Source organism: Octopus sinensis, linkage group LG14 (genome assembly GCF_006345805.1).
Source record: "Octopus sinensis linkage group LG14, ASM634580v1, whole genome shotgun sequence".
Taxonomy (NCBI): Eukaryota; Metazoa; Mollusca; class Cephalopoda; order Octopoda; family Octopodidae; genus Octopus; species Octopus sinensis.
The window spans coordinates 51,134,664-51,145,710 of NC_043010.1; the positions used below are offsets into that span (position 1 = coordinate 51,134,664).

Sequence of the window (11,047 nt, forward strand, 5' to 3'; positions counted from 1 at the left end):
CACTTGACAACCGATGCTGGTGTATTTACGTCCCTGTAACTTAGTGGTTCGGCAAAAGAGACCGATAGAATAAGTACTAGGCTTACAAAGAATAAGTCCTGGGATCGATTTGCTTGGCTAAAGGTGGTGCTCCAGCATGGCTACTATCAAATGACTGAAACAAGTAAAAGAATAGTAACAGGTAGACACTAAAAATATTACACATATTTCCATCATCTGTTTGAGGATTTTAAAAATCTTAACACTTTAGAATTCAGATTACTTTGTCAAATATAGTGTTTCTTTATTCACATTGTTTGGAATTAATCATGCATTATTTTGTAGCTTTGACATTTCAATGACTGTTTATCTTTAGATTAACATTGTAGGGTAGGTGTGAGATGCCAGATCGGGCCTGCTTGAACATAAAGCTGGTAGAATATTTGTGTTGGATATGGCCAGTTTAAATACTACAGGATTAAAGTTTTTTTTTTTTTTAAAGCAAGATTACAAACAGAAGATGAATGGTGAGAGCAGTGCCTAAGCCACAAACTTCCATTCATCTTTCATTACTCTTCAAATCAATGATAAATTTTTAACTAAACTTAAAGAAAAAAATGCAACTGAAACATTTCATCAACTCTCTGGGACATTTGGTATATCTGTCACTTGGGGTGTTACAAATGATTTTTTACACCTGTTCCCAGGAATACTTTGGGTCATCGTGAGAGCCAGTTGCCTTAAACCAAATCGTATATTCGGTAGTTCATTGTAATCTCCCGTTACAATATTATTGTTGTTGTTGTTGTTGTTGTTGTTATTGTTGTTATTATTATTATTAGTAGTAGTATTTTTAGTATTTGTATATGCATTAATGTTTTTATCATCTGGAGATTCAGTAATAAAATGGGAGAGCAAAGATTTTTCTTCTGGCTGTTCAGTCACCTTTGGAATATTTTTATGACCATTACATTCCACTTTGCCATTTTGCTGAGGTTTATTCTCAGTTTTATTAGCAACAGTGGTTCCGTTGTGAAGTCCTGATTCTTTCAACTTGTTTGCTAATATTTTGGTGTCATTCTTTTGATAAACATTCCTCTTCTGAATTTCACTGATAAGAGAAGGCTTGAACCGGGCACTAGACTTCTGAAACATAAAGTAAAAAGACAATTAGCAATCTGTATGCATACTTAAAGCGCGTATATGTTAAAAGCCCTCTAAACTATGGTATTCGTCTTCAGAAACTAACTGTTATTAATGGTGTAACTAATAGGGGCACGAGGGAGCAACCACTCCCACTGAAATCATTTTTCAAAATTGGCACCCTTTGAACAATTTTTTTTTAACTCTTCTGATTACTAGCATGATAAAAGTCGAATCACTTTTTCTATTGTTGTTAATTGCATGGCCTTGGAAGAAAATTTCTGGAGTCACTACTTTATTTGATCAACCGCTTGTGTTTTTGAACTGTCTGCTCAATTTTATGAGATGTGTTCGTGGCAGCTAACACATGAAGAACCAAAACAAACCCTGACATCATAACCTCTTGATACACCTATATTAGTAGTTGTTTTATACATTATAATATTACTGTTTTGCTCTTTTACTTGTTTCAGTCATTTGACCGTGGCCATGCTGGAGCACCGCCTTTAGTTGAGCAAATCTATCCCAGGACTTATTCTTTGTTAGCCTAGTACTTATTCTATCGGTCTCTTTTGCTGAACCACTAAGTTACGGGGACATAAACACACCAGCATCGGTTGTCAAGCAATGTTGGGGGGGGGGCAAACACAGACACACAAACATATACATACACATACATATATATATATGTATATATATATATATAAATATATATATATATATATATATATACGATGGGCTTCTTTCAGTTTCCATCTATCAAATCCACTCACAAGGCTTTGGTCAGCCCGAGGCTATAGTAGAAGACACTTGCCCAAGGTGCCACCTGGAACCATGTGGTTGGTAAGCAAGCTACTTACCACACAGCCACTCCTGCACCTATGCTACTGAAACACGAAATTAATGAATGTAGAATACAATTATGATTATCATAACTACCATATACACTCGTGGATAGGTCACACTTCATTTACCAGAAATTTCAATAAAAATCAGTGGTGCAATCTATCCACTCAACATCACAAAGATCTGAAGTAGATGGCAGTATATCAATAGTCAAGTTGATTTATCAATTAAACTAGTTTCAAGTCACTTCTGCAAAAATGCTTTAATATTTGTAAGCAAAGTTTTGAAATAAAGGTGAGGAGTGGCTGTGTGGTAAATAGCTTGCTTACCATCCACATGGCTCTGGGTTCAGTTCTACTGTGTGGCACCTTGGGCAAGTGTCTTCTATTATAGCCTCGGGCCAACCAAAGCCTTGTGAGTGGATTTGGTAGACGGAAACTGAAAGAAGCCCGTCGTATATATGTATATATATGTATGTGTGTGAATATGTTTGTGTGTCTGTGTTTGTCCCCCCCAACATTGCTTGACAACCAAGGCTGGTGTGTTTACATTCCCGTGACTTAGCAGTTCGGCAAAAGAGACTGATAGAATAAGTACTAGGCTTACAAACAATAAGTTCTGGTGTTGATTTGCTCGACTAAAGGTGGTGCTCCAGCATAGCCACAGTCAAATGACTGAAACAAGTAAAATAGTAATTTGATAATATTTAACAAATATTAGTTATATTTATGTTATAAAGGAGCCGTTGTAACTCACCAGCTTATTGTGTGACCTATCTGCAAGTCAACTGCAGATACCTACTTTGACAACCCCAAACCAAGGGTGTGACCTATCCACTGGCACGACCTATCCTTGAATATATATGGCAATGAAATATTTTGTGTAATATAAGAGAAACGAGTTAAAAATTGTTTGGTATACTTATTTTATTCTTTTACTTGTTTCAATCTCTTCACTTCGGTCATGCTGGAGCACCACCTTTTGTTGAATAAAATCAACCCCAGGACTTATTCTTTGTAAACCTAGTACTTATTCTATTGGTCTCTTTTTGCCGAACCACTAAGTGACGGGGACGTAGACACACCAGCATTGGTTGTCAAGCGATGGTGGAGGGACAAACACACACACATATATATACATATAGATATATATGCGACGGGCTTCTTTCAGTTTCCGCCAACCAAATCCACTCACAAGGCTTTGGTCGATCTGGGGCTATAACAGAAGACTCTTGCCCAAGGTACCACACAGTAGAATTGAACCCGGAACTATGTTGTTGAGAAGTAAGCTTCTTACCACACAGCCACTCCTGCACCTGTGTCATAGTGCCTATTTTTATTTTATGTGCTTGCTCTCCTTAATTTTAAAACTTAGCTATGCTTCTGACTGTTAAAGATGTATACCAACCACTTTGCAGAGTGTATTGGGTGCTTTTTTTTTTGTGGCATCAGCACTAGTGAATCACCAAGTCCTCCAAAGACAAGACCAACCCCTCAATAGATGTCCACTGAAAAACATTTTGTTAAATTTTTCTAGATTTGTAAATTGTCCAACTTACCTTTACAAGTTTGTAGTTATTCTTAGTATAACTTTTGGCTGAAGTCAGTACTGTTGTCACTTTTGAAATGTCTCCTTTCTTTAGTATTATATCTAATACATTGAGTAAAGGCTTCCATCTGGATTTTATACAAATTGAAATTCATTACAAGAAAGTAGTGCAAATTACTTAACTCTTTTGGAATCAACCCACCTGACACCATCCCTGGTTCTTTGTATGTAAGCAACAAATTGAAGATCCTTCTCATAGAAATGTTCTATGTAGTGATCATCTAAACATTTGTGCAGATGGAAAATTCAAAAGATTCCCTTTATTTAAAATACAGGAAGAAAATGATCAACTATGAAAGGCAAAAGAAGAATACTTTATAAGAATTCTAAATATGAAACTAAACAGGAAATAGTCAATGCTGCTTCTAAAAACTTCTCCTGTGCTGATTACATCATAACAAGTGTGTTTGAAAAGCTGTAAACAGCAAAAGCATTTACACATTTCAAACATTTCTTTTTGAAATATTTGTGTCTTTCTGGGGTTTTTTAAAGTTTATTTTTATAGAATTAATAAATTTTAATTTAACAAAAACTTCTTTCAAATATCATTTGCTGCACCCTGTGTAAGCTGAATTTCAGTGTGTACAAGCTGACAGTCATGGAAATTTCCTTGACTTTGTCACGACTTCCTTGGCACCCCCTAGCATATGGTGCCCCAAACGACTACCCAAGTTGCCAGTACTTTGAGCCGGCCCTGATTGCTTCCAATCCCTCTAGCCATATTTGATTCTTCTTCTTAATTTCAAATTTTAATGTATGAATATTTGGAAATGGCAATCATTAGTATGCTGGGCAAAATGCTTAGCAGCATTTCTGCCATCTATGTTTTGAGTTTGAATGCCACCAAGGTTGACTTTACCTTTCATCCTTTCACGGTCAATTAAAATAAGTACCAGTTGAACACTAGGATCAATCATCATCATCGTTTAATGTCTGTTTTCCATGCTAGCATGGGTTGGACGGTTTGACCGGGGTCTGGGAAGCCAGGAGGCTGCATCGGCTCCAGTCTGAGCTGGCAGTGTTTCTATAGCTGGATGCCCTCCCTAACGCCAACTACTCCGTGAGTGTAGTGGGTGCTTTTTACGTGCCACTGGCATAGGGGCCAGAGGAGGCTGGCATCGGCCACGATCAGTTGGTCCTTTTTACATGCCACCGGCATGGACACCAGTCAAGGTGGTGCTGGCATTGGCCACATTCGGATGGTGCTTTTTAAGTGCCACCAGCATGGGTATCAGAACTACAATTTCCATTTGATTTTTATATTGATGTTGATGTAAATTGATTTATCCCTTCCCCTGAAATTTCAGACTTTGTGCCAAAATTTTAAACCAATGAATGAATATTTATGGAATTTTACAAATGTCTGTGAGATTAAATGAAAAATATACATACCTCACAAATGTAATGTCTTTTTCTTCACGGAAATATGAAGCAAGATTCTTTAAAAGTGCTCCATATATTGGTAGATCAAGTTTGTTGATATAAGATAAAACCTGTAATAAAGTTATTTAGATTCATTACTTAAAGCAGGGGTTCTCAACCATTTTTTTTTTTGCCCATAGCCCACTTTGATACCCATTTTACTTGGATGGACCTTCATAGCCATTCTTTGTCTAAAAAATGTTGTCCTCTTGATGCTCATCTGCTTATATATCATCTGCTATATATATATATATATGTAGTACGAGCAAAATGCCCCTTCTCCCCGTCCAATGGACGGTGCTGAGTTGTCAAACATTTGAACCAAATTTTCTCAAAACAACTTGTCTGACCGTCCCATTTTGTGGCATTATTTCAAGCCAGCCAGCTTCTTTTGCACAAACTGCACATGCATTTTTCTCACATACACATATTATTGATCACAACAGCTGATGTACTTGTGCGTACAAATGCACGTTCCCATGGCTTTATCGATCTCATTCTCACCTGGAATTGATTTTTGTAATTTTTTCAAGACTTATACACGTCCTGATACCATCGGTATCTACGTATCAAATTTGAGCGCAATCGGATGGAGGACACCTGAGATCCTAGAAGACACACACACAGTCAGACAGAACGGATTTTATATAATAGATAGGTAGGGTAAAATTCAAGCTGTGTCCTCTTGATGCCCATCTGCTTATTCTCCCATCACAATCAGTATGTAGTTGTTGTATTTATGTGACTAACATACTAGTGTTAAAAATTCATGAAATATTGTTTGCAGAGTTATTATGTATATATTATGTTATTGTGTATCAAAACAGGAAGCTGGAGAAAAATTGTTGGTATTATTTATTCACCATTACACATGTTTCATGTACTAAGATGAATTACAAAGTTGTACATTTGTACATGTTGGTTGAGTGTGTAAGAAATTTCAGCACTACATCAGAAACGCACCTCTCCAATTAAATCAAAGGCAATGAAGAAAAAAAGTTATGATAATGGAAAATATATACAAATTAAATGATGCATGCAAAAACTGAGAAAGATTCATTCGTTTTTAAATATTTTATACTAAAAAAAAAACAGAAACGAGAAATGAGCACTCGTGGAATATAAACAAACATGTTGGACAATACAAGGGGCAGTAATCTACTTTTACCAATCAGATATTATTAATGATACACTAACCCTAATCCTAACTAACCTTAACACTAACCCTAACCTTAACACTAACCCTAACCCTAACCTTAACACTAACCCTAACACTAACCCTAAACCTAACCCTAACCCTAAGCCTAAGCCTAACACTAACCCTAACCTTAACCCTAACCCTAACACTAACCCTAAACCTAACCTTAACCTTAACCCTAACACTAACCCTAACCCTAACTCTAACCCTAACCATTACCCTAACCCTAACACTAACCCTAACCTTAACCCTAACCCTAACACTAACTCTAAACCTAACCTTAACCCTAACCCTAACACTAACCCTAACCCTAACTCTAACCCTAACCCTAACACTAACCCTAACCCTAACCCTAACACTAACCCTAACCCTAACTCTAACCCTAACCCTAACACTAACCCTAACCCTAACCCTAACCCTAACACTAACCCTTACACTAACTCCAATCCTAAAACTGACCCTAACCCTAAAAAGTAGATTACTACCCCTTGTATCGTCTAATATGTTTGTTTATATTCCACGAGTGCCTGTTTCCTGTTTCTGTTTTATTTTTTAGTATAAATATTTAAAAATGGATGAATCTTACTAATTTTTTTGCCTACATACTCACCAAGGTTTCAGGTAAAATTTGACTGTTATATTGATCGTTTTCTGTGAAATGCTTTTCAATATTCGACACGTCTGATGTTTCAACATTCATTACAGATTTCTGGAGTCTTTCAGTGATGTCAGCTACCTTTTTTTCCAGTGGTATTGTTGGACCTTTCTTCTTGTGTGCCATTGCAAGAACACTGTCACGTCCTGAAATTGAAATTAAATTATCAATTAACTCACTACTTTCTAAAGTAAATGATACCTTATCTCAAGGGATGCTGGAAATGCTTATATGAGTAGTAGGGACAAAAGGGTCATTAGAGGGGATGGTAACAGCTGCACCTGTAAAGCTATTTTGTCTTTGTTTCCTATTTAAATATCAACTTTAAAATATTTAATGTAATTGTATTTAATTATATTTAATGTAATTATAGGCGTAGGAGTGGCTGTGTGGTAAGCAGCTTGCTTACCAGCCACAAGATTCCAGGTTCAGTCCCACTGTGTGGCACCTTGGGCAAGTGTCTTCTACTATAGCCTTGGGCCGACCAAAGCCTCGTGAGTGGATTTGGTAGATGGAAACTGAAAGAAGCCTGTCGTTTATATGTATATATATATATATATATATATATATGTATGTATGTATGTATGTGTGTGTATATGTTTGTGTCTCTGTTTGTCCCCCTAACATCGCTTGACAACCGATGCTGGTGTGTTTACATCTCCGTAGCTTAGCGATTTGGCAAAAAGAGACCGATAGAATAAGTACTAGACTTCCAAAGAATAAGTCCTAAGATCAATTTGCTTGACTAAAGGCAGTGCTCCATCATGGCCACAGTCAAATGACTGAAACAAGTGAAAGAGTAATTTTGTGAAAAGAATTTAGAAGCTTCAAGAGACATGGAATAAATTGTTTTTAACCATGTAACTTGAAATAGCTAAAGTTATAAATAATCCTTTCTTGTTTTGGCATAAGGCTAACTATTTTTAGGGTTGGGGCAATCAATTATATCAATTCCAGTGTTCAACTGGTATTTATTTTATCAATTCTGAAAGGATGAAAGGCAAAAATCAACCTCAGTGGAACTTGAACTCAGAACATAACAGCGCTCAGCATTTTGTCGAGTGTGCTAACAACTCTGCCAGCTCGCAACCTTGATAAAGCTGTAAATAACAGCATGTAAATATTGGGTAAAAACTTTTTGTATGGAAAAAAGTCTACTTGTTGATTTGCTCGACTAAAATCGGTGCTCCAGCATGGCCGCAGTCAAATGACTGAAACGAGTAAAGAGTAAATAATTAACCCAATATTTACATGATATTTATTGCTTTATCTACATTGAGTTCCATCATTAAAATAATTTATTGAAGGTAATGTTATGATAAACTGCCTCATAACCACAATCACAACATCAACAATAATAGACATCAAAATATGAATAAGTAAATAAACAAAACTGAATATGTATAGGTGCAGGCGTGGCTGTGTAGTAAGAAGCCTGCTTCCCAACTACACAGTTCCAGGTTCAGTCCCACTGTGTGGCACTTTGGGCAAGTGTCTTCTACTATTGCCTCAGGTCGACCAAAGACTTGTGAGTGGATTTGGCAGACAGAAACTGAAAGAAGCCTGTCATATATACATGTATTTATGTGAGTGGGTCTTTGTCACCCCCGCCATTGCTTGACAACCACTGTTTATGTGTTTGTATAAGTACTAAGCTTACAAAGAATAAGTCCTGGGGTTGATTGCTTCATCTAAAGGAGGTGCTCCAGTATGGCTGCAACAAGTAAAAGAAAAAGAATATATAGGTGCAGATGTAGCTATGTAGTAAGAAGTTTGCTTCTTAACTGCATGGTTCTGGGTTCAGTCCCACTGTGTGGCATATTGGGCAAGTGTCTTCTATTATAGCTTCAGGTCAACCAAACCCTTGATGGAAACTGAAAGAAGCCCATCATATATATGTGTGTGTGTGTTTGACAACCAATGCTGGTGTGTTTATGTCCCTGTAACTTAGCGCTTCAGCAAAAGAGACCAGTAGAATAAATAGCAGGCTTTAAGATAAAAAAGAATCCTGAGATCAATATATTCGACAAAAAATCCTTCAAGATGATGCCCCAGTATGGCCACAGTCCACTGACTGAAACAACCAAAAGGTAAATGATAAAAGATAAACCAAGAAATTCTGCAGAAAATAAAGTAAAGATCAAGGAAGGAAAAAATAAAATTATTCCAAAATAATATAAATTCAAATTTATCAGATTGCACAAATGTTGTATTCACCAACCAGAGGTAGCGTGTGTCTCCATCAAACAGTCATAAACACCTTGGTAATTTATTCCCAAAGAATCCTGGTAAAACATGCATATTTCGGTCATGGCTCTGTCTGTTAGGTATATATCATTTTCCTGTGAAAATAGATGGAAATAAAATACACTTTTTATGGACTTCATAAATATTTCTATAAATTATATATATATATATATGTGTGTGTGTATATAAAAGGCAAGATGTGTGTGTGTACGTGAATGTAATTTATGCACATCCACAAATTAGCACACGTCACTCCAATTTTAGGAGGACATTTGTCACGACCCTAGCTGTATTTTCATCAAATTATTTTCTCCCGAGGCACCAGCCTCAAATTCTGCTGAGGTCCACTCTGCCTTTCATCCTTTCAGGATTGATAAATTAAGTACCAGTTACACACTAGGGTCGATGTAACTGACTTGTCACCTTCCCACAAATTTCAGGACTTGTGCCTATAGTAGAAAGGATTATAATTATTATTATTCCGGTGTTTGAGCTGGCAGAATTGTTAGCACACCAGGCAAAATGCTTAGCAGTATTTCACTCATCACTATGTTCTGAGTTCAAATTTCACTGAGTTCAACTTTGCCTTTAATACTTTTGGGGTTGATAAATTTAGTACCAGTTGAGTACTGGGGTCAATAAGATTAACTGATCCCCTCCCTACAAAACCAAGGCCTTGTGCCTATAGTAGAAAGGATTACTCTCTTTTACTTGTTTCAGTCATGTGACTGTGGCCATGCTGGAGCACTGCCTTTAGTCGAGCAAATCGACTCCAGGACATATTCTTTGTAAGCCTAGTACTTATTCTATCGTTTTCTTTTGCCGAACCGCTAAGTTACGGGGACATAAACACACCAGCATCAGTTGTCAAGCGATGTTGGTGGGGACAAACAGAGACACACAAACATATACACACACATACATATATATGATAGGCTTCTTTCAGTTTCCGTCTATCAAATCCACTCACAAGGCTTTGGTCAACCTGAGGCTATAGTAGAAGACACTTGCCCAAGGTGCCATGCAGTGGGACTGAACCTGGAACCATGTGGTTGGTAAGCAAGCTACTTACCACACAGCCACACCTACGCCTATATATATTATTATTTTAAGCAGTCAAAACATGCAATTAATTTTAACTCAACAGAAACATATCCATAGTTAACGTACCTGCATTGCCAAATGTAAGTCTTTTGCTGATATTCGCAATTCATCGTTTCCATAGCGACGTAAGCTAACTTGCAATGCCCGTAGCCTCTGTTGGCTGCAACCACTTAGTTGTTCTCTCAGTAACAACTGAATGTTGCTTCCAGGTTTCTCATTCATGTTGTTGTAAAGTTGGAGTAAAACAACCTGAAACAAGTTTTATAAGTTTAAGGATAACCAGGAGAAAGGACATTACAGTTGGCAATATGTAGATAGATAGATAGATAGATACATACATACATACATACATAAATACATACGTATTATATATTTGTGTGTGTGTATATATATATATATATATATATATACGAGAAAGAAGCAACAAGAATGGATAGGTTTTTAGTACGATCGTTTCATACAAGGACAGGTTTTATTAAAAGTTGCAAAGATTACAGCATATAAACGAGTCCCGTACTCATCAGCTAAAATACATGTGAGTTCTCTAGACATCCTAGTGTTTGAGGCTATACTCATGAAGTAATGTAGATAAATAAGTAACATAAACAGATTTCTAAAGTTCATTTCTGTACATCATCTTTAAAGAACTTTAATGAACTTTAGAAATCTGTTTAATTATCTACATTACTTCATGAGTATAGCCTCAAACACTAGGATGTCTAGAGAACTCACATGTATTTTAGCTGATGAGTACGGGACTCGTTTATATGCTGTAATCTTTGCAACTTTTAATAAAACCTGTCCTTGTATGAAACGATCGTACTAAAAACCTATCCATTCTTGTT

General features: G+C 36.6%; 1 protein-coding gene across 1 annotated transcript in view; it reads right to left on the minus strand.

The window, feature by feature from the left end:
* Positions 1-258: 258 nt before the first annotated feature.
* Positions 259-11,047, minus strand: part of LOC115219472 (integrator complex subunit 1 homolog) — a 19,285-nt gene continuing 8,496 nt past the window's right edge. Inside the window, exons 2-7 of the mRNA XM_029789641.2 lie at positions 10,269-10,451; positions 9,073-9,193; positions 6,807-6,997; positions 4,969-5,069; positions 3,527-3,644; positions 259-1,125 (exon numbers count right to left, since the gene is read on the minus strand). Coding sequence (XP_029645501.1) covers positions 616-1,125; positions 3,527-3,644; positions 4,969-5,069; positions 6,807-6,997; positions 9,073-9,193; positions 10,269-10,424 — 1,197 coding nt within the window. The 5' untranslated portion in view covers positions 10,425-10,451 and the 3' untranslated portion in view covers positions 259-615. The remainder of the gene's footprint in view (positions 1,126-3,526; positions 3,645-4,968; positions 5,070-6,806; positions 6,998-9,072; positions 9,194-10,268; positions 10,452-11,047) is intronic.